Source organism: Nycticebus coucang, chromosome 2 (assembly GCF_027406575.1).
Source record: "Nycticebus coucang isolate mNycCou1 chromosome 2, mNycCou1.pri, whole genome shotgun sequence".
NCBI lineage: Eukaryota > Metazoa > Chordata > Mammalia > Primates > Lorisidae > Nycticebus > Nycticebus coucang.
This window is the reverse complement of record NC_069781.1, coordinates 174,500,362-174,522,822: the sequence shown is the minus strand read 5'-3', so window position 1 is coordinate 174,522,822 and position 22,461 is coordinate 174,500,362. Positions and strand designations below refer to the sequence as shown.

General features: G+C 48.1%; 2 protein-coding genes across 14 annotated transcripts; both read right to left on the bottom strand.

The window, feature by feature from the left end:
- Positions 1-3,629: 3,629 nt before the first annotated feature.
- SYCE1L (synaptonemal complex central element protein 1 like) lies at positions 3,630-14,424 on the bottom strand. Of its 11 annotated transcripts, none has more exons than XM_053608719.1 (12): positions 14,297-14,424; positions 9,956-10,018; positions 9,368-9,445; positions 8,299-8,358; positions 8,039-8,113; positions 7,434-7,481; positions 7,108-7,156; positions 5,537-5,600; positions 4,464-4,533; positions 4,303-4,390; positions 4,054-4,171; positions 3,630-3,787 (listed from the first exon to the last, which is right to left on the bottom strand). In XM_053608719.1, exons 1-12 carry the CDS (start codon positions 14,358-14,360, stop codon positions 3,704-3,706), a joined length of 861 nt encoding a protein of 286 aa, XP_053464694.1. In that variant the 5' UTR covers positions 14,361-14,424; the 3' UTR covers positions 3,630-3,703. The 11 variants fall into 11 exon arrangements, with proteins under 11 accessions (XP_053464694.1, XP_053464700.1, XP_053464706.1 ...); XM_053608725.1 differs by having other exon boundaries at positions 3,630-3,778; XM_053608731.1 differs by having other exon boundaries at positions 4,054-4,126.
- MON1B (MON1 homolog B, secretory trafficking associated) lies at positions 12,271-22,252 on the bottom strand. Of its 3 annotated transcripts, none has more exons than XM_053608704.1 (6): positions 21,913-22,252; positions 21,542-21,699; positions 20,046-20,366; positions 18,660-19,479; positions 18,140-18,287; positions 12,271-15,648 (listed from the first exon to the last, which is right to left on the bottom strand). In XM_053608704.1, exons 2-6 carry the CDS (start codon positions 21,687-21,689, stop codon positions 15,448-15,450), a joined length of 1,638 nt encoding a protein of 545 aa, XP_053464679.1. In that variant the 5' UTR covers positions 21,690-21,699; positions 21,913-22,252; the 3' UTR covers positions 12,271-15,447. The 3 variants fall into 3 exon arrangements, with proteins under 3 accessions (XP_053464679.1, XP_053464682.1, XP_053464684.1); XM_053608707.1 differs by having other exon boundaries at positions 22,092-22,246; XM_053608709.1 differs by having other exon boundaries at positions 22,106-22,245.
- Positions 22,253-22,461: the final 209 nt, after the last annotated feature.

Below are 22,461 nucleotides of genomic sequence, written 5' to 3'. Positions count from 1 at the left end.
CATATAAAATATAAAGTCTTCTATCTCAGAGACCTCATCCCGGGAGGTCTAGGAGATTGGAAGGGACTATGGGAAATGAGCACAAATTTATCACTTACTTACATTTCTTAAATATTTTTAAGAATTTCTAATCTATGAAAAAGAACCACACGAGGAAGAATACCTGCGTTCACTGACATCTCCTCACACCCACCTCATCCTATCCTGTGCGCGCACGCACCCCCTCTGTCACACCACCCAGAACAGGTGGCAGGTAGCATGACACAAAACCTGTTTCAGTTCTCATCTCCTCAAACCAAGAACATTTTCCAATAATCACATCACCATTAATTCAACATAGAAAATCAGTATTAATTCAACATCACCCAAGTTTCAGTTGCTTCTTAAATTTTACCCAAAGTCCCTAAATGTCCTTTATAGCTATTTTCCCCTAGCCTTGTACTAATAGGGATTTGCAGATTGCCTTTGCTTTTTTATTTTTGGTCTTCCCAATCAAGAACACAGGCAGAATAATGTCCCCTAAAAATATCCATATCCTACTCCACAGAATCTGTGAATATGCGACCTTATGTCGTTAAAGGGAGTTTGCAGATATGATTTAGTTAAGAATCATGAGATGGGGAGATTAGCCTGGATTATTGGGGTAGGCCCAAGGTAATCACAAAGGTCCTTAGAAAAGGGAGGCAGGAGAGTCAGCATCAGAGAAGATGTGCCCATAAAGCAGAGACCAAAGTAATAATGTAAATCAAGGACTCCAGGCAACCCCAAGAAGCCAGAAAAGTGAAAGCATAGATTCTCCCCAAGAATATCTGAGAGAAACAGCCTCAATTTTAGTCCAGGGGAACTTCTGACCTCTGGAACTGCAGGTATTATTTAGCCACGAAGTTTATGGCACCTTATTACAGCAGCAATAGGAAACTAACACACCAGCCTCCTTTATTCTTCATGATAGTGAATCCTTTCAGATCCAGGGCAATTGTCTTACAGAACTTCTGTGTCTCTTCCCTCTTGAGTAAAGCTGAACATTTCATCAAGAACCCCACATGGATGGTGATGTGTACCTGCCATTCAACACACCAGGAGAAACAGAAGGGCAAATTGTCTCACTTCTGGTAATGCTAAACTTGGCCCTTGGATCAGGTGTAGCTCCCCAATCTCCCCATTGTAACGACACATACCCCTTCAGAGTGGCCTAGATACTCTGCAGGGTAAAACATCGAGAACACATGCTTATCCTGCTCAACAGCCCTTCACCCAGTGGTGTTAGCATCCGTCAATCATTCTAGCTTGCAACAGTTACTTCATCCTGGATTACAAAATGGTGTTCTTTAAATTCTTCCTCATTTACTAGCTGTTAGTCTTCTGTAAAGCTTTTCTTCTCTTTTTTATGAGTATTCGTATGGATTTTTAAAAATTCTGTGTGTTATTTGGCTTTTTTGTCTTTTTAATCTCTCCTCTGTCCTCTACCTTCTTCATTACTGACACAACTAATTAATGCTCAAATTGTTCCCAAACTGGTCATTTCAAATATATCCATAGTAACATGGCATAAGAGTCACCCTCCACCCAGGTAGCCTCTTGGCTATACAAGGGACTGGCTGCAGGTTTCATAGATAAGATATATCAGTTACATCCTTCTTAAGATAATGAAGCTTAACACATGGCGCACTTCAATAAATATAAATGGGGTGACATGCCATTGGTAACACAATATGAAAATGGCTGCAGAAGTACTCAATGTGTCTCATCCAGCAGCTCTGGAGTCCCTGCAAGTAATACTTATTCAGACAGCAAACCAACAAGGGCGTTTCAACCAGAGGGAATGGCCTGAGCCAAGGCCAAGCCACAGGAAACGGCAGTTTGATGTGGCCAGGCCTGTAAGTCGGTGTGGGGGGCAGAGACACAGGAGGAAGGAAAAGGAAGGTGTTGGCCAGGTTGTGAATGACTCTGCATCCAGACCAGGGCACTCACTGACTTCTGTGACCATCCGAGGGAGGGTGGACAAATGGATTGAGCAGTTGGAAGCCATGACACATCCAGTGTGCCAAACATCTCCAGGTACTGTACTGCATTTGCATGAGGGGCAATTTAGCTTGTCCAGGGGCCCAAAAGAGGTTTCCCGAAGGAGTGAAGAGTTGGCTGTTTATAAAGTTCTGTGCACTTGATATCACTGTTGTTTTTTTTTTCAAATTTGGTCATTGAGTTTTAGGGACATGAAGCCCTTTGCCTGCCCAGCCAGTAAGCAGGGAAACCAGGATTTGAATCCTAGGTGGAAAGTGAAGGCAGCAGAATACCCAGTGGTCCCCATTGGTGGGACACACAAAGGATGATTAAGAAAATACTAAAGTTTCTTAGAGACTGGCTTAAAGCCGGTGGGTCATGACCGTGGGGTAGAGGATCAGAGCTCAGCCCACAGTCAGCTATACCTGGATGTGAGGAGTAGCCAGAGGTTAAAGCTGGACCTCATCTGTGGACTTGAGGTGGTAACACCAACCATGAGAGGTAACTGTGCAGATTCACTGCCTTAATTTTCCCGTCTAAATTGGGGATAACATGAATAGTAAGGAGAGCAATAAATGATAGGTACCATTTATTCAGCATTTATTGCATAAAATCTCTGCTCTGACAGCTATACATACCTTGACGTTCTTCATCTGCAGCTGAGTAATAATAAAGCATATGAAACATTTATTGAACACTTATTGACTATAAATAAGTCTGTTTCCCTTGCCTAGGAATTGGGAATAATAGTGAATCATCACAATAATAGGTGATAGCTAACACTATTTGCTGTGTGCAAGGAGTTCCTCTTTACAGAATGCTACACGCGTTAGACAAGGCACAGCTGGACTAAGGCCCTGGCAATTCTCAGCCTCTCTCTGCTGTGGCCTAAGTGCAGCCCCTTCCCTTTCCTCTGCACGAGCCATGCCGTCTTCCAGGTGTCACTTTCCCCAATCACCTAGCAGGCTCACTCACTCATCTTTTCTCCCTGAGACTTCCCAGACCAAGCTATTTAAAATCTAAGGCCTGGTACAGAGCAGACAATCAGCGATGTTTGTTCACTCAACAGATGTTCAGCAAACGGCAGCAGCCTGGGGCACAGTGCCCCTAGGGGTTGGGTCCTCTCGGTCAGACCGGAGGTCAGTCCAGAGCCCCGAGAAGATCCAGAGATAACGTGTGCCCCAAAGCATGGCACAGAAGGGAAAGGTCCCGCCCGAGAGGACACGTGTCAACGTTTGGCAAGGGTGTAACGACAGCTGTGAGCCACAGCCCTAGGCGTGGCGGGGAGGCTTTGGGGGCCTCGGATTTCTCAAGACCAGAGACCCACCGGACCCGAGGACATGACTGGGTTTGTAAAACGTTACTTGTGGCCCTTGTTTATAAAAATGGACAGTTCAGAGATCCGAGACCAGGTTGTGGAGGTGGGAGGCCCTGCCGTACCGCCGGGGGTGGGGGGTGGGTCACCAGTTCGCTGAGCTGCTCTGGAACATTTATTAAGGTTGAGAGTTTGGGGCTCCGCTGGTGGGCGGGGTCAGCCCTAGCCCCGCCCCCCAGACCCCTCCTCCCCGCCCCCAAGACGCCTCTAACCTCCCACCCGCTGGGGTGTGGACTGAGCCTAGCAGCCAGAGGACAGTAAGAAATCAACGCCTTTATTTCTTGGCAGAATTTGAGGGAAGGCCTTGAGGAGGCGGGTCCTATAGGCCTAGTGGGTGTCAGGGTCACCCGCTGGCGGCCGCAGGTTCTCCTCCTCGCAGGCTCCTGGGACCTCAGGCTCTGCCTGCGGGAGCTGGGAGTCAGGTACAAAAAGCAGGTTGTCCCGCACAAGGCAGACTCGCGTCAGCTCCAGGCCGGCCTGCCTGTCCCCCGCCAGCCCCTGACCCTGCGCAGCCGCCTCTGCGGCTCCCTCTGGAGCGCTCAGCAGCAGCAGCAGCAGCACCACCACCACCACCCCTGTCCCCCGCAGAATCCACTCTGAAAGGACCACCGAGGATCCCACCCGCCCCTCTTGGCTCAACCTCTGCTCGCCTCGCCTTGGCTCCTCGGTCTCCCTACCTCTCCTCTGCCAGCCCCGGCCTCTGGGGCGCTCCAGACTTGCTCCCCGAATTTCCCTAGCCCCGCCTTCAGCCTACGGAGAAGGGGCAAAGGAGGAAGAAGAGAAAGTCCAGGAGGGCTTGGAAGGAAACCACCGAGATATCAGAGACCCCAAGCAAGAGGGGAGGTGGGCCCGGGGCCCCATCCCCAGCTCCTTCCCTCTGCCCCTCTCTCGCCGCCCTGCCTCCCTGCCTCCCTGCCGCTTCTCACCCCTCGTTCACTGCCCCGGAGCCCTCGACCTGGGGCGGTGAGCGCAGCTTCCGCTCCACCACCTGCAGCTTGGTGCTCACCAGCTTCCCTGTGGGCGGACCAGAGGTCAGGGGCAAGGCCTCCGCCCCCGCCCACCGCCCACCTTGACCCGGGGGTCTCACTCTCTGCCTGCAGCTGCTCCTTGCTCCTCTCCAGGGCTCGGATCTCTCGGGCCAGTCGCTGCTGCAACATCTGGGAGGACGATGGGAATGAATGAAAATCTAATGTACGCCACACTGCCCGCTCCAACCCCCTTTGGTTTTCTCACAAAATCCTTGCCTACATTAGGTCACATCATTCGTTCAACTATTCAGTAACTCAACGTGCAGCTTCTGCTGCGGCTGCAGACCCACATCCCCCACACCTCTCACTTCCTCTCCTTCCCACTCTACTCACCCCGACTCCACTCCCGTTTCCTGTTCCTCACACTTTTCTGTACACGTTAGCCTCAGGGCCTCTACACTGCTCAAGGCCTTCCCCACTGATATTACATGATCTGGCCAGTGGTTTTCTTGGTTAGTGTCTGGGCCTGCCATCTGCCCTCAACCAGCTGGGAACAGCAAAGCCGTGGCCCTTTTGGTCCACAACTTTCTCTCCCTGCCAGGACACTGCCTGATGCACCCGTCAATCTCCACTGAAGGAAGAAGTGACCTGTCATGGCTTTCTCAGGGTTCCCATTTGCCACTCTAGGTGGGCAGAAGAAAGCAGGGTCAGCAAGGGCTACTCCAACAATCTGGACGAGTGAGAAGTGGGCAGATCTGAGGTCCCAACCAAGGGATTGAGCAGGTGGGTGAGTAAGAAAGGAATCAGGCCTGGAGTGGTGGCTCGCACGTGTAATCCAGCACTCTGGAAGGCTGAGGCAGGTGGATTGCTTGAGCTCAGTTCAAGACTAGCCTGAGCAAGAATAGAATAATTTAGCCAGGTCTTGTGGCAGGTGCCTGTAGTCCCAGCTACCTGGGAGGCTGAGGCAAGAGGATCACTTGAACCCAAGAGTTTGAGGTTGCTGGGAGCTGTGGTGCCATGGCACTCTACCCAGGCTGACAGGGTGAGACTCTGTCTCAAAAAAGAAAAAAAGAGAGAGAGAGAAAGGAATCAAAGATTATCCCATGGCCTGAGCAGGGGGGGACATGGGGTTGAGTAGTGAAGACACTGAAGCCAGGGGAAGACTGGCTTTGGTTGGAGGTAAATAGCTCACGTGGAATTCCCAGAGGTCCTTGTGCTGGCCCATCACATCCTCCAGTGCTTCTTCAACATCCAACCTGGGGGCCCACACCAGGGATGAGAGGACACAGGCCAGACCACCACCTGACCCACCCATGCCTGGGGCTCCTCATGCACAGAACTTCAAATCCCTGTCTGGTGAACCCTCTGCTAGGAGCCCCATCATGGGTATTACCCTGCAAACTCAGTTCAAATAGCTGCTCTTCCCACAACCTCTTCCTGATGCAAGCCCACTCCCACTCTCCACCCAATGGACCACCAGGCACCAGGCTTCGGAGTTATTCCAGATTCCTGTGGTCTGAAGTTATTAGCACAAATTTTCTCCATGGACTCCTGAAACATGTGCTTCCAGAGAAGGCGAAGACAACCCTGGGTTGTATTTTCTGACTCTCCCAACTCCCTCCAGCAGGGGTGGACATGTGTTCATAGAATTCACCCTTCCCCTTTCTCCTGTTAAACATGAACTTTCATGGGCCTCTGTCAAGGCCATCATGCTGCTCATCTCAGCCCCCACTAAACCATGCCTTCCCAAGAAAGGGATATGGTAATTAAGCATCATAGATTATAAACTCCTGGCTGGAAGCCTGGATCTGCTACTCCACTATGACCCTGAGCAAATTACTTAACCTCTCTGGGTCTCAGTTTCCTCATATAAAATATCATATCATATAAAATAGTGATAGTGGTGGGAGGGTGAAATTAGACCTTAACTTCTATAATTGTCATTGTGAGGATTAGGTAAATAAACATAGGAGGCATCTCCTATGAGGACAATCCTATTCCACAATCTCTCTTACATGTATAAAAACTCATCATCGTCAGATGGTGTGTGTAGTGTCGTTAAGTATACTCACACATTAACTGCCTATCACCAGGTTTCATCACAGTTACAGTCATGATGCACCAAGACCTGAGACCCCCAGTCCCAGGAATGTGCTTAGTAAATATTCAGAGGATGGAGAAATGACAGACTGTTGGATGGACAGTTAAGTGGATGGGTTAGTGACTGGTTGGAGAGATGATGTGTCAAGGGCTAGTGGCTGGGTGGGGAAATGAAGGAAGAATTACTAGAAGAATGGATAGATATCTGGATGATGGCTGAAAAAAATGAACGGCTAGGCAGATGGATGATTGAAAAGATGGTAGGATGAACGGAAAATGATTAGAGAGAAGGTTGGAGATACGATGGCTGTGGATGGATGGATGAATTGAGTGACTGGCTAGACAGGAGAGTAGAGGGACAGGTAAATAAAAAGTTGACTGGGAGCCTAAAATAAGCAGAATGATAGCGAAGGAGCTGGATAGCTAACAGGAAAAGCACCAGTTAGAATATATTTGATAAGGAAATTAGCAATGAAGGATTAAATGAATGAATTAATCTTAATACTACCACCCAATATCAGAGATAGTCAGAGAAGTTGTCTGCTCTATTTTGCAGAAAGGAAAAATTAAGAGTGTATGTCCAAGATTCATTTCCCCAGCTCTTGCTTCCTCCTACTTTAGGCTGGGGATGAGGTGGGGAAGAGCTGGGGAAGGATCTCCTACCTCTGAGCCTCACTTTTCTTCTCTTGCAACTGGAGGATCTTCAGTGCCTCTAGGGGGGAAATAACCAAGGGGTACCTGGGAGGGCTCCTGGAGAGTTGGGGTTGGGCAGAGGTAGTGAACCAGGAGCCCTATGTCATGTCGGCTATTGGAGGGTACAGAGAGGACTGGGTGTTTACCCCGAGTGAGGTGGCAATCAAGGGGCAGACCTGAGCAGAGGGGAAAGCACCTGATACAGGTTTCAGTGGGATTTCGTGGCTGCTCTGGGGAGGACAGGCTTTTGTGGGGTGGTAAGGTACAATAAGGAAGACACAGCCACCAGTGAATACCTTTCTTTTTGCTCAAGACTTCCTCTAGGTGAACTTTCTCTTCATTCACTGAAAAACAAAATGGCACTTTCAGCCCCCGGAAGCCACACCTAGCGTCCCTATTGAAACTTCATGCAAATGAAAAAGTCGCATGGAAGGGATGACACAGCCCCAGGAGAGGGAGGCATCTTCTTGCCATCTCTGCACCCATCTTCTATGAGGACCATCCTGTTCCAGCTTCTCCCCCTGTTCCCACATTCCCTATAATCTCTGAAGGAGTGGGGATCCTGAAGGAGTGAAGAATGTACAAGGTTACATTGGCAGACGAATATAAAGAAATAAATACATGATGTCAGGTGGAAATAAAGGCTCTGAAGAAACAAAGGGAGGGGAGTGAGAGTGACCTAGAAAGACTGGGAATCTATTATTAGATGAGACCATCAAGGTCTGTCAGGTAGTGTTTGCCCAGAGAGCTGAAAGATGACCTGAGACCACAAGAGGCAGTCCAGATCATGTGGACCAGGAGCACTATGGACAAGGGAACAGCCTATACAAAGGCCCTGAGGTGTGCACAGGACACCAGCAGTGGCCATGGCTGTCTGGGGCCCTATTTTGGCCCCACTTACATGAGTCTAACTCCCTACGCAGGGCCTCCCAGAGAGCACGGGTCTCTCCCAGTTCTTCACCAGATTTCTTCTTCTCTAGGCCAAAGAAAGGAAGAGGACACTGTGTGAGTGCAGCCTCAAGCCTTGCTGTTCCTTCACAACTGTGACAGTGCACATTCATCTTCAAACAACCCTGGAAGGGCCTGGATAAGGAACTGAAGGCATTCCAAGCCAGGCCCTTTCTGTTGGCCCAGCTTGTCAGTCTGTGTGTCCAAGTTTACCTTGCTGAAGTTCATTAATCCGGTTAATCAGGTCCTCGATCTGTGGCTCCAGACTTCCCTCTGAAGAAAGAAACAAAGAAAGAATGAGCTAAGATGACAGACACCTGGCTGACCAAGGCAGATGAAGGGAGTAGGTGCTGGCCCTGTGTCTCTGCTGCTATCAGTTAACAGGCATATACTGAGCACCTGGGTGTGCAAAGCTCTGGAGATCCTTGCCAGGTTTGCATTCTGGGTGGGGGAGATGGACACTGAACAAAGATACATGAATCAATTCAGGTGGCGGTCACGGCCATCAAGTTAAATACAGAGAGGTAAGGTGTTGAGGAGCAAAAGGTAAAAGGCTCCTAGTCAGGTAAGAGGAGCAGGCCCTGAGGTTCTGTGGGGTGCAGAGTGTGTGGGGGGGAACAAGTGAGACTGAAGCATGTGCCCAAAGGGGTGGTGAGGGGCTGGTGTGGCTCAGTCCAGCGAGCAAGTGGAGAGCTGCAGGACAGGAGGTGGGAACGTGGGGAGTGAGATCACCCCGGGCTTCCTGGGCCAAGGTGGAGGCTTCCAATGTAATTCTGAGTGTGGGGTGAACAGAAACCTCGACATGCCCCACTCTGTCAAAATCCAGGCAGAGCTGGTCGCACGTCTGTCAACCTAGACCCCGGTATTGACTTCATCCAAGAAATAGAGAAAATGCTGCTTTCATGTTGTGGGCGGAAGCTTGCCAAGTTCTTCAGTGACAGGGAGGTCACTGTCCCTTTAGGGAGTTACCTCTAACTTTTCATAGTCTCTGTTTCAGGTCTGGTATAGAGAAGCCTTCCTCCTCCTTCCTCTCTTGCTTCAAGGTTGGTACAGTATCACAGCACTGGGGCAAAAAGCTGCCCAACCCTTGCTGGGTCTCAGTCCCAACTTCACAGGCACTTTGGAGTTAATGCAGATTTTTCAAGGCCACCAACTCCAGTTCTGTGACTTTCCAAGAGAGTGAGTACTCTCCATGGCAGTGATTATAACTGGGGGGGTCTTCATTTTACGGGAGCTGGTGAGGGTGGGTCAGTATGCATTTCCATTCCTGCAATTTCTCTACCTAATTTTAGCTTAGGCAGCAGTCCCAACCCACGTCTTCTGCATGCAGCCACAGGAGGGAGGGGGGGTTCCCTTTTATCTGGAACAGACCAATAGATTATAGCATTTTAAGCTAAGGATGGTTGGCGGAGAGTCCTTACTCAAACCTGGCCAGCAGTGCCCCAGCCCTGGATGCAAGCTGACCCTAGGTCCCCTCAAGAACAAAGAAAGGTACAAGGCCATCTGCATCTCCACTTGTCATTTGTATGTAAAAAGGGAGGACAGAGGATACACACCCATACATGTACTTTTTAAAAAATAAATCTCTGCAAAGATAGTTGAGAATTGAAAAATAGTTGTCTTAGGTCAAGGAAATAGATGCTGGATGCAAGTGTATGTGGAGGGTGCAGAGGGGTAGGTTTTTCCCTCCCGTGAACTTGAATTTTGAACTGTGGAGCTGTATTTTTGTTTCAAAGAATTAAATTGTATAAGAAGGAGAAAGGACAATGGGATAATTTCCCAAGTTTGTGAGTGGAGGGGGCTGGGTTTGAACCCTATCTGTCTGGCTTGAAGCCCCAGGCCGACACTCAGACACAAGGAGACACATGACCTTTCTGCAGTCTCATCACCATTGCCAGCAGCTCTTCAGTACTCCTTGAAGACTTGGCCTGCCCTGTGGAGATACAAACCAGAGTTATAGGGCCCAGCCAGAATGAGGTGTGGATTTTGTTTCTTGATTTTTCTGTATCTCAAAACTTTCATAATAACCCACGAAGCTCATCATTTAAAAATTCTTAATGAACTGGTAGGTCTAGGCAATGGTTTCAGAAGGCTGCTAACATTAAGAAAAAGACAACTAAATATTATGAGTCTCTTGATGGAAAAACACAATCATACCAATGAAGGATTTTTGCCAAAAAATCTGTGCACAAAACAAAAAATGGAGTCTTATCCAGATTCCATATTTAAATACTAACTCAGAAAAAATACAAAAGGTAGACAATCAGGTGAAGGGACACCATTGAGGATGCAATCACCATCACGCAGGCTGTGGGGAACTCCACAGGAAGTCTGCTTTCTTCAATAAACTGAAAACTCCCCCAAAACCCCCCCCAAACGCCCCAAAAAACAAAAAAAAATGAAGAAAAGAGAAAACTCTCTAAATTAAAAAAGACCTGAGCCATATAGCAATCAGTTGCAATGAACACACCCTATTTGGATCGTGATTCAAACACAATTTTCACCATATATACTTTCCTATATATTTTAACATAACCATGTGCTACTTTTAAAATTCAAATGACAACAACAAAAAAAGACAGGAAAATACTAATACAGGGTGGCCATGAAGTTTGTGTGCAATTTAAAATTGTGTGGACGTGCGGGGGAGGGGGCTGTGGCACACAATTCAACCTAGTACAGCATTACCGTACTTCCATCTTTGTGCTTATAATGCAGGGCATCTACTGAACACACCTAGAGAAAGGGTATGTATACTATCAAATCTGACTGATGTTGGAAAATTGCCTTCCACCTGTTTCAGGCCCACAAATGAATCCCTCCTCATAGTCTTACTAGCCAAGTATGTTTTCAAGATTTTTCATTTTTTTTTTTTTTTTTTTACCAATCTGATAGTCAGAAACAGTGTTTCATTTAAAATTTTCTGATAGTATCAAAACGTTAACTGATTCCTCTTGATCAGAAATTCTACACCTAGGAATGTAAGTTAAAGAAGTAATTACGGATGGTGGGCAAGATGTTCATTGTTTCACTGCTTGCAATTTTAAAATATGAGAGTAACCTGAAGATACCTGAGGGGTATAGTTAATTATAGCATGATAGTAGGATGGAATTCTTTGCAACCATTAAAAATCATGTTGTAAATTAGTGGGTTTTAGCTTGAAGTGGTTAAATATTGTTGAAATGTTTCAAAGTATATTCACTTTCTTTACATCTTTTGGTCTGGCTTGAAATCTTTAATAAGTTACTATGCATTAGTTTAACCTCCCATCTCAATTTTTAATTCCTTATCATAATGAACAAATTTAGAAGAACAAAGGTAACCTATAGCCCCTTTTCCAAGTCACTCCCCTTTCCATTGCCAGCACTTTGGTGACAACGCTTGGACCTTTTAGTAGAAAGCATTTCATGTAGTGGTGTAATTTTTACTTTTTTTACCCATGTGAAATATAAGAAAATCAAAATATTACAGAATACGTGAAGTTAAAAATGAAACTTCCTCTTCTCTTCTTGCCCTTAAATAACACTGCCTTCTCCAGACACGAATAACCAGGTCTGTATATCTCAAAGAGTTTTTAATTTTAAAAATATTCTTAATATTTGGAAATAAACAGTTAATGCTATTTCAATAATAAGGGCAAGTGTTTATAATAGCTTCTTTTTAATACTTTATTATAAAAACTTTCAAATGCGCATGAAAGTAGAAAGGATACTCTGGTGAACTCTGATGTACTCATGGCCCAGATCCCACATTCATTAATACCCACCCACATTTGCTTCAGCTATTTTTCCTGTGTTGAAGTATTTTCAAGCAAGCCTCAGACTTCTTGTCATTTTATTCCCAGATACTTTATTAAGAGTCTCAACTACTTAAGGGCATTTTCTTAGATGACCCCAATCCTATAATCGTGCGCAAAGAGGTTAATGCTCGTCCTGTGTGATCATTCAGGATCTAGACCATGTTCAGTTTCCCCTGATGGTCCTCACATCCTTGACAGTTGGCTTTTGCAACCACTTGTGCAAAAGCTCCATCTGTGCTTTTCCCTTCCACTGCTTTCTAGAGCTAGTCATGAAATAGTGCTGAAAGTGGGTGGTAAGTAAATCTTTTAAATAATCCATCTAACACCATGATAAAATTTAAAAAGTTTGCATGGTACAAAAGAAAACAGCGTGTAGAGTATAAGCACCCTTTTAAACATTTTATTTGGAAATAATTTCAGATGTACAAAGTTGTAGAAATAGGTCACAATGCTCCCGTTTGTTCTTCTATCAGACTCCCCACTTATGAGTGGTTCTGAACCATAAGTTGTAGACATCTTGGCCCACTACTCCTTAATATTCCTAGATGCAGAGGGACTCTACCAGGTAACCACAGAATAACCATCAAAACCCGGATGTTAATAGTGATCAAACATTAATACAGGATCCTCAGACGCCAAATTTTTCCTCTTTTTCCCTTATATTTTTAAAGTATACAGTACTATTAATACTTACATTTTTCTTAAAAAAAAAAAAATCCACAAAAATACTTGCAACTCTGCACCACCCCCTAATCCAAGTCCCTTGTCCAGAGTTATCACTTAGGCCTAGGTCTTCAGACAAGTCTTCTGTGCAATTCACTCACTTAGGGCTATACCCCCTTTCTTTATTGCTTAGATTCCAAATGGCTTTTCTCTAATCAAAATATGATCTCTTTGGAGCTTACTCTCTATCAATGAATAATGATCTTATCCACTGACAATTTAATTTTAAATAATTCAAATTAAATTGGAATTTAAATTATTTTCTTTTTGCCTCTTAAAAAAAGCCATCATATAGATATTCCATAGTATGTATGACTATACCTAGATATAGCTACTTCTGTGATTGTTCCTGGTGGTGTCTCTATCAACATTCTGAAGGCCATTCCTAGTGCTGCATGCATCCCTTATGACTACCTTGCCCAGTGACCACAGATGTAGAATGGAATTTCAGATGCAAAAAATACCTTGCCAAACTGCTTCTAGCAACTGACCTTTACTGGTCAGTTCTCCCTGTTTCATCAATATTAGATATTATCCCTTCCTTTATAAAGCCAATTTGATGGGTTAGAAAGTGACTTGATACATTTTTCAAATTTCTTCCTTGCTGGTGACATTAATCATATTATCAATTTTGAAGAATTTTGAAAGGTTGCTACTAATTTTTTTTTTAAATCACAGTGGCAGCTCTATGCTAAAAAAATGAGATCTACTTACATCTGTCTTATTCCCATCTGTCCTTTGTTGAATGCTGACACTCTACAGGTGGCTCTAATCTAAGAGAGCACTCTGCTTTAAAGTTATTTCATTATTCATGTATCCATTTTTCACTACTGAGAACTTATCATATGCCGAGCAGGCATTGTATCAGGTGCTGGAAAAACAGAGGTCAACAGTCTGTTCTCACGGAGCTCAGATCCAAGGACAGACAATAACCACTTTCTTGATGTGTGTATGGTAAGTATGGCAGGATGTAATCTAGTGTTTGTTAATATGGCAGTTTAAAGAGTGTGCAGAAAGCGTATTTAGATAGATAAAAAGAGGGCAGGAAGTCGACAACTGTTGGAGAGGTATGGATACATGGACTTTCATTATGCTATTTTCTCGACTTTGGTACATTTTGAAAATTTCTATAATAAAAAAAATGCTAGTGGCATATCAGAGGACTATTGCCTTGGGAGATTTTTGTGTTTATTTTTTGGCTGGACTGCAACTTCCGCTAAGTTCTAGGCAAAATCCTCCCCAACCCCCTTAGGGGTTGAGGCATCCTTATTCAAATCAACATCCTTGACTGTGCTGCGGATGGGCCGTTTGTGATTAAGGAGTTCAGGCCAGGCCAGGTGTGATGTGAGCGGGGTGTAAAATGGTCCCGGGGCGCCACAGCGAGTTTTCCTATGGGTTGGCCGCTGCAGGGAGATTCTGTGAACATCCCTCTCCCCTTTCGTTTAAGAGATGCATACTCAACTAGTATTTACTTTAAAATAAGCAATATATTCAATACAGTTGACAAGACCTAATCTAAATGATAAGACTGTGCATATTACTTATCCACTTCGGGGAAAGCTTAAACGTTACAAAGGGCTTAAAATTTCGCTTAAAAAAAAAAAACTACTGCTATTATTGTTTTATAACTAATGATAGGAATCCTCCCGCCTTTCTGCCCCGGTCCTGAGAGAAATGTTTGCCCTTACCGCTTTCAGCCTCCTCGGCGGCTCGTGGCGACTCCCCGCGCAAAGACTCCAACTTCCCCGCCATTTTCCAACGCGTCCGCCTTACGCGACAATTGGCTAAAAATACCCCACGTGAGGGTCGAAGGCCCTGCAACGCGCATGCGTACAGCCCGCGTTCGGGCCCTCAGTTGACCCAGCTGAAGTCAGACGGCGGCTCTGGGCAAGCGCAGAACGCCTGGCGCGCCTCATCGACAGCGCTCGTGTACAACTACGAGGCTGTAACTTCAATTAGTGCAACAAGTGCAGGGCTAGGGGTGTGGGCCAGTCAGGGAGTGAGGGCTGTGTGTACACAAGACATCGTGGGGAGGTCTTTCTCGCTTTAGGTTGCTGCGTTGTGCAGGTTGTTAGTCTGGGACAAATGTGTGTGTGCTGTGTGGTGGTACATGAGTTAAGTTCCATTGTGTTCACAAATCTTCATTAAAGAGTTTATGGGAGAGGATTAGTTATCTGTTTTACAGATGAGTAAAATGAGCCTTAGAAGCTGAGTGCACCCCCTCTGTAAAAAGGCTGGATCCCAGCCACAGTGAGAAGTCATGTGCTGTACACCCTGGGTTACACAGGTAGACATGAGGCCACCTTCTTAATAGCAGCTGCCAGCACTGATGGGGGTATTTTGGGCAGGGCAAAGATGAACAGGTGCACATGAAGGGCAAAGGAAGGAACTAGCCTCCTAAAGGTCGGTTGTAGGCCTTCTATGTACAGTTTTATCTTAAAAAATAAGCCTGTGCCAGGCTGCCCCTGCATGCCCAATTCCACAACCCCTTTGGGCCACCCCAGAGCCCTGGGCACTGCGGGCTGAGATTCCATTGAGGCAGCAGACCCCTGAAGCAAGGTTGAGAGGACAGCCAGTGACAGAGGCTGGAACACGAACCAAGTGGAGAAGGTGAGGCGGAAGGAAGGGAGAGGAAGCCTAAGGGTCTCCTCAGAGGTGGAGGTGCACTGGGCTGCTGCCACCCATCTCTGTTGCCAGAAGGCCCTCAGATCTTGCCCCATTGCCTGGGGAGACAATGACCAGCCACAGACACACCCACATCTGGGTTTCCAGGGTGAAGACAGAAGGTAAAACCAAAGCTGGTTGCTCCAAGCACTGCCCACTTTGGGAGCTCTGTTTCTCAGAGTCCAGTGAACAAGCCATTATGGGGAGCTTGGTCCGTAGAGGTGGCTGGAGGCGTGGAGTACTTGGGCGGGTAACGAATGAAGAGCCGGTCCTCCTCTTTCCTCACCCAGCGCAGGAGTTTGGTCACTACCAAGATCGCCCCTGCCTTGGTCACCAGGGGGCTCAGGCAGGTATAGAGCTCAAATTTGGAGGTCACCTGGGAAATGAGGAAGAGGCAGGGTCAGATAGGCCAGAGGTGTCCATGGACAATCCTGGTTACCCCAACCCAGCGCCATGTCTGCCTCTTGCTGCTTGGAAGATGTACCTAGCAGCAAGTCCATCTGGTGCTGCCTAGACACTGGCTAAGGGAGGGAGGCTTTTGTTATTCTGTCCAGGGATTCTCAGTTGGGCCAAGGGGTCAGGTGGACCTGGTAACTTCAACTGGATAATGCTGGCTGTGTGTGGGTGCGTACTCTCTGGACCTCAGTTTGCTCATGTGTGGGGTGGGAATAATAAGACCAACAATTCTTTTTTTTTTGCGGTCTCTGACTGGGGCTGGGTTTGAACCCCTCTGGTATATGGGGCCCGCACCCTACTCCTTTGAGCCACAGGCACTGTCCAAGACCAATAATTCTTTTTTTTTTTTGCAGTTTTTGGCCAGGGCTGGGTTTGAACCCACCACCTCCGGCATATGGGGCCGGCACCCTACTCCTCTGAACCACAGGTGCCGCCCAAGACCAATAATTCTTAACATTCAGTGACTAGTCGTTGTATACATGATCCTACTCTAAGCTTCACACATGTGTGCTTTGATCTAGCCTGAGCATAGGGTTGTCTATTTTAACTTGCACACGCACTTTATGGCCATCCTGTATAAAGAGGAACTCCAATGAATCCTCACACCAGCCTGAGAAACTTGAGCTCACAAAGTCACCAGCACCTTCCCTGGGCCACCTCCCATTGCTCTCCTTTTTACTCCCTCTGTTCCAGCCTTTCCTTGCTATTCCTCTAACAGAGCCAACCTCAGTCCCATCACACAGCATCTGCAGTCCTTTCCCTCCTATGTTCCTCCAGATACTCACACAGCCCCCTCCCTCCCTGCCCCATTTAAGGTGCCGTCTTTTCCCTAACCAGCTAACTAAAAATCCTGGGCCTACCATATCTGTTTTTTTAAACACCAGTCTCCACCAAAATGTACAATGAATCCTTAAAAATGACAGAGTCTAGGACTGGTACAAAGAAAGTCAAGGAAGGCAGGCTCACATAGCAAGGGGGATGTGTCAAGGAGACACAGGGATTGGCCTGGCTAAATCAGGGCTCCCAGTGGCTAAATCAGAGACAATCTGAGCATCAAACTAAATGCTAGAAAAGGATTTTAGCCTACTGAATTAAAGGAAAACCCACGAGATAAGACGTACTGGTATAAAATTAAAAATTCAACAATTGGAGAAAGAAAATTTCTCCCTTACAGTAAAATCTCAACCAATAAAGGTAGAAGGAATAACAGAAAAATCACCACCTGACAGATCAGTGGGCAAAAGTATAAAGAAAAACAGCATGGCGATATAATCACCACAGGTATTATTAATTTAAAAGGGGGCAATGCTAACTTTATACTGGAGAAATGTGGAGGACACTATCAAAGGTGACAGTATCAACGGGGGAAAAGACATCTTGTACCTCCTGATACGATGCAAGAGTGAGCACAACATCACTCTGGGGTATTTTTGCCAAAAATGCATAGCCTCAATTTATTCACAATACAACATTATAAAAACTAATTTACTCACAATACAACATTACAAAAACCAAGGGACATTCTAAAAGCTAACTGGCTGGTACCTTACAAAAGTGCCAAGGTCACTGGAGACAAAAAAGAAGAAACTGTACTGCAATAACCAAGACTGGGAGACACAGAGATAAATTCACTGTGGGATCTTAGACTGGACTTTGGACCAGTGACAAGACATGAGTGGGCCAATCAGGGAGATCTGCACAAAGCCTGTGGATTAGACATTATTGTACCAATGTTACTTTCCTGAATTTCTTAAGTTACTATGGTTATATAGGGGAAGGGCTCCCTTCTAGTAATTCTTTATATTATTTTTGTAACTTCTTTTCCAGTCCAAAATGACCTGAAATGAAAGTTAAAAATAATTTTAAATACAATCCTGACCCCGACGAATGCCTGACATATAACAGACATACAATAAATTACTAAATAAGTAATGTGCTAACTGGCAGGGCCTGAGGGAAGGTGCATTTCTATTGGCATTACCTTCACTGGCCTCCCCGATTAGCCAACCTTTAACAAACTCACAGGAAGGAGACTCTAGGAGGGGATACCTGCCCTACGTAGAGGGCATAGCATATGGCCAAGCGTTTGGGCAGTGCTGAGGACTCATGGAGTCAAAATGAGCTGGTGGCTGATGGCATACCTCCAGACACACTGGAAGGGCCCATGACGAATGAGCAGACCCAGAGATGGCCATTAACGGGGCCTCTTGAAAGTCAGACATTGCAGTGTTTGCTAAAGGTGAGGTTAATACAGGGTTGCAGACACAACGTGTAATGGGAGGGACAGCGCTGCAGGCAATACAGCCCAGCAGAAGCATCATGTGCTTGATGGAGGCACTATGACTGGAAGGGACACAGTGTAGGTGGAGGAGGCTTAAGTGGGGAATTACTCAGAGCTCTGCTCAACTCACCCAGGCCAGCAGTGTCTCCTTCTCAGCCACGTGGTAAATGAGGCGCAGGGGCCGGGAGGTGCTGTGGAGGCGGGCGTGCAGGCGGTGGTACAGGTTCGACAGCCGCTGCCGCTCCTCCTCCCTGCAGTACGGGGCCTCTAGCTCAGGGCTGACAGGACAGAGGGAGGTGGGAAGCAAGGTCAGTCCAGGGCTCTCTTGGGTGGCCCATTTCTTCTCTCATTCTAGGGATTTCAACTAAGTCATAGAGTTGAATCTCTCCCATCAGACTTGAGAATTCTCAGTGATTGGAGGCCAAGCTTTCCCCATCAAACTAGACCCTGAGTACTAGTTCCTCCTCTCCACTAGAATAGGGGGATTCTTTTAGGTTTGTGGTTAAGTCTCTACCATTAGACAGAGACTTGTTCAGTTCCCTCCTAGAGCACGGCTGGCTCGCTCTGTTGAGTCATGCGTGTGAGACGCTGAACTTCCTGGTTAGACAAGCTTTTCCACCTACTCAGTTGCCCATAGGATCAGGGCCTACCTGGTGAACTGGGGCAGCTGGCGGTGGTGATCAGGGATGTCCAGGGGCTTATAGAGGAAGTGCCGGAGGCCAGGTGCACCCACAGCCTGCACACTGTAGGCTGGGGCATTGGGTGATGAGGCATTAGAGAAGCTGGCAGTCTCCCCAAGGGCACGCATGGCACCAAGGGCACGCATCCCATCCTCAACCAGGCGCCGGCAGGCGGCCATGGCATGGAAGGCTTCACGTTGGGTGCCCAGCAGCAGCAGACATACAGGCATGGCATCCAGGCGGGCCACATAGGCGTAGAAGAAACCATCGGGGTTGAAGCGGGGCAGGCACACAGGTGCCCATGCCTCACCTGCTGCAAAGGCTGGTGCACCCACCCAGTCAAGCAGCAACTGCAGGTCAGCTGGGTCCAGACGGCACTCAGCCAGCACATTCCGCTCCTGGGCCGCTGTGACCAGTCGACCACCAATTGCCAGCACCGAGAGTGCCAGACCGGGTGCTGTGCAACGCCGGAGCAGCGCGCCCAGTGCGTCCCGTGTCGGGCGGGCGAGGGGCACGCAGCGCACAGCGCCTAGGAGCAGGGCACCGGGATCTTGCTCCACGCTGTCCAGAAGTCGGTCCAGTGTGCGCTCAGAGCCAGCCAGCAGGCGGCGGAGGTCGTAGTTCTGCTTGTGTGCAAAGATGCGGGCAACACTTGCACGTGTCAGCGTGCTCACAATCTGTGCGTGCACAGCTAGCAGCTCCCCTCGCAGCTGGGCTGCTGACTGGGTTGTCCGTGACACGGCCACCAGTAGCAGTGGGCCCTGCTGTAGGAACACCAGCTTGTGGTCCTCTGGGGGAGGGAGGGAGTGGGCCAGGGGTGGGTAGAGATGGATCAGGAATGACCAGAGGGGCACAGGCTGCCCTCCCCCGAACACACGTGCACACCTGTCCCGAGTCCACACAGTCACTCTATGGGTACCCAAACCAAGGTAAGGACAATCTGGGGGAGTTGGACATGTGTAGAGGTATGGTGGGAAGGTCAAGGGATCAGGTAGGTTAGACACACAGCACAGAGCATGGGTAGGGCTGGGGAGAGGTGGAGCCAGGACTGATAGAACAGAAAGGCACCCGATTCAGCCAAACAGCCCCCTCAGTCATGCTCTAAGGCAAGAAAGAAGTATCCAGCTGGTCTCTTAAGTCCTGGGGACTCAATCGTTCAGAACATAGCAGGCCAACAGAGAGATGGACCCCTGACAGACCCCTGGCTGACCATCCACACACGCCCACTCACCCTTGGCTGGGAAGAGCTTCAGGCAGACAGATATGACAGACCTAACCATGGCTGGTTAGACAATCCTCCAGCCAGTGAGCCATATTCCCATTGTCCCCCATTCTGCCTCCCACCTGTTTGCTCACCAGCATAGATGGCGCGGATGGCATCTCCTGCACTCTGCACGAAGGACACCAGGGCTGTCATCACACCCATGGTAGCTGACAGTGCCTCCACACTACCATACCGTGAGTAGATGGGCTTGCCAGCCTCACTCAGCACAAACACATGCTTCCGCTGGCTGCGCCAGTCCTCATCATTGGGATCCCCGCCTTGACCTCCAGGGCTGCCCATGGGACTACTCTCAGAGACTGCAGAATCCCAGAGCTGACAGGTACAGGTACTTGACGGGCCCTCTGAATGCGGCAGTGGTGATGGGCTGTGTGGTTGGTCCTTGACCTTGGATCCTGAAAGGGAGCCCCTGGTGGATCGTCTGCCTGTATGATCCTGTCTTCAGGGACCCACCAAATCTCTAATAGTCCCCCGAGAAAGGGGGGCCGGGAGACTCTACCTGTTGACATAGACCTCCAAGTGTCGCCCCTACCCCTCAATGAACAAAGACTGCCCTGGGGCCCCCCCAGTGAAATCCACTGACTCCCCTGACCTGATTATTGAGGGGAGGGGAGTGAATATCAATTTTCATTGATATTCCCCTCAATAATCACCATAATACCCATTAACACACAGGACTTTAATAACATGCACTGCCCTTCCCAGTGACCATCATCATTACCTGTTTGCAACTATGCCTCTTTAATTTCCTCAAAAAGCCTCAAAGATTGCATATTCTCCCATTTTCTCACTGACATTCACTGACACTCCATGTCCTCAAATACCAATTACCTCCTCCCAGTAACTGCCATTACCTATCAATAACACCTAAGTCCTCAAAGATCCCCCATTTATTATATGTCCACTGATCCTTCCCTGTGACTCCATTTCTCAGTTACGTCCTATGATTCCCCCAGTGAACGCCTTTACACATCTTCTACACATCCACTAACATCTGACTTTTCAAAGACTCTCCTACCGATTCCCTGACTCTTCAAACAATATCACTTAAGCCCACCTGCCCATCACCATTAACATTCGCTAACATTCGGTTCCTTAAAGACTCCCCAACAACCCATCACTGGTATAAATATAAATACCCTTTGAGTGTCTAAAGAACCCCACTGATCCGTTTTCCCACCTGAACGACTTAATCAACACCACTGCCCCCCCCAAAACATTAACTTCTAAATGGCCCCTTTGGGGTCTACTGGCTCGCCTATTCACCTAAACACCCTAAATCCCCACTGACCCTCTTTGACACCAATAGTCCCTTTTGATTCTCAATGACCTAAACTAACACCAAACCCACAGCGAACATCTGTTGACATCAATACTTTCTTTTCTTTCCTTAGTGATTTAAACTACATAAGTCCTCATAACTTCTTCCTATGGTTTAAGCGACTTCCCTCTGAACCCCAAAGACCTCTTACTGGTCTCCCATTGAACTTTTCCCTTAACCCGCACCCACACCCGGCACAGTGACAACTCTTAGGAATTTTTCCAAGGCCCCTGAGAGGACAGAACATACCTGTTTCCTCCAGGTCCCCATCTCCGGGATGTGGCGGGCCGGCGTGAACCCCCTCACTGTCTTCAGTCTCCTCTCCAGGGAACCGCGTGTCCTCCAAGCCCCCTGAGCCCCCGGGGGCTGGGGCAGCAGTGTCTCCTCCCGCCTCCATCTGCACATCCCTGAGGAGGAGGGGAATCGAGGGTGACGACCGGCAGAAGAAACTTCTTAAAAGCCTTTACGGAGTCAGGCCCCCTTGGACACACGCCTACTGCTCGTTTCCCCAGTTTTCAACAGGATGAGTCATTCAAAACCACGACCACATGCTTGCACCCGCCAACACTTTCCAAAAAGGGAACTCTATCGGGCCTCAGGAAATGAAGATACATAAACACCTGTTTTAATCCAGTATCTCAATTGGCCGGACACCATTACTTCCCCGTAGGGGCCGCAACATCACACTTCCGGGTACGGCTGGAGATTCGCCACACTTCCGGGTGCGACGCCTCCCAGAAGGCACTTCCGGGTGCGGAGCTTTATTCACTCCCCCTGGCGTCCCTCTCCCGCCGCCTACCGGTGTTCCCTCACAGTTGAGATGGCGTGCGCCGCTCCGGGTCTACGATGGATCTACTCCGGGGCCCAGTGAGCCTCCTCTGCACGCCTTTCCACGGACCTGGCTACCGCTACTGAGAGGGGCGAGCAAGGCCCACTTGTGCTGATGGCTGTTGGCGCGACTGGGACGCGGCTCGCCCTAGCCAATCCCGCAGCCTGGGGGGCGGGATCGGCTCCCTTCTGGCCCAATCGAGAGAAGCCGGCTCTTCCAGCTGTCCCCGCCCTCCCACCCGTCCCGGTTGTACGGTGACCAGTACTGCGTGTTGTTTTGCGTTTGCACCCGCCCATCCCTTGACTGACATCTTCACTGACCCAATCGAAGGCTTGAGCCT

Excerpts from the sequence above, each read along its gene's own strand:
- SYCE1L (XM_053608715.1), bottom strand. The coding sequence starts at position 14,360 with ATGGCGGGGAAGTTGGAGTCTTTGCGCGGGGAGTCGCCACGAGCCGCC. Across the intron at positions 7,482-8,038 it reads GCGTAGGGAGTTAGACTCAT|TGAATGAAGAGAAAGTTCAC; the intron begins GTAAGTGGGGCC and ends TTTGTTTTTCAG. Across the intron at positions 4,391-4,463 it reads GGAGCAGCTGCAGGCAGAGA|GGAAGCTGGTGAGCACCAAG; the intron begins GTGAGACCCCCG and ends GTCCGCCCACAG.
- MON1B (XM_053608704.1), bottom strand. The coding sequence starts at position 21,689 with ATGGAGGCGGGAGGAGACACTGCTGCCCCAGCCCCCGGGGGCTCAGGG. Across the intron at positions 20,367-21,541 it reads TGGGGACCTGGAGGAAACAG|GATCCAAGGTCAAGGACCAA; the intron begins GTATGTTCTGTC and ends GCTCCCTTTCAG. Across the intron at positions 18,288-18,659 it reads CAGCTGCCCCAGTTCACCAG|CCCTGAGCTAGAGGCCCCGT; the intron begins GTAGGCCCTGAT and ends CTGTCCTGTCAG.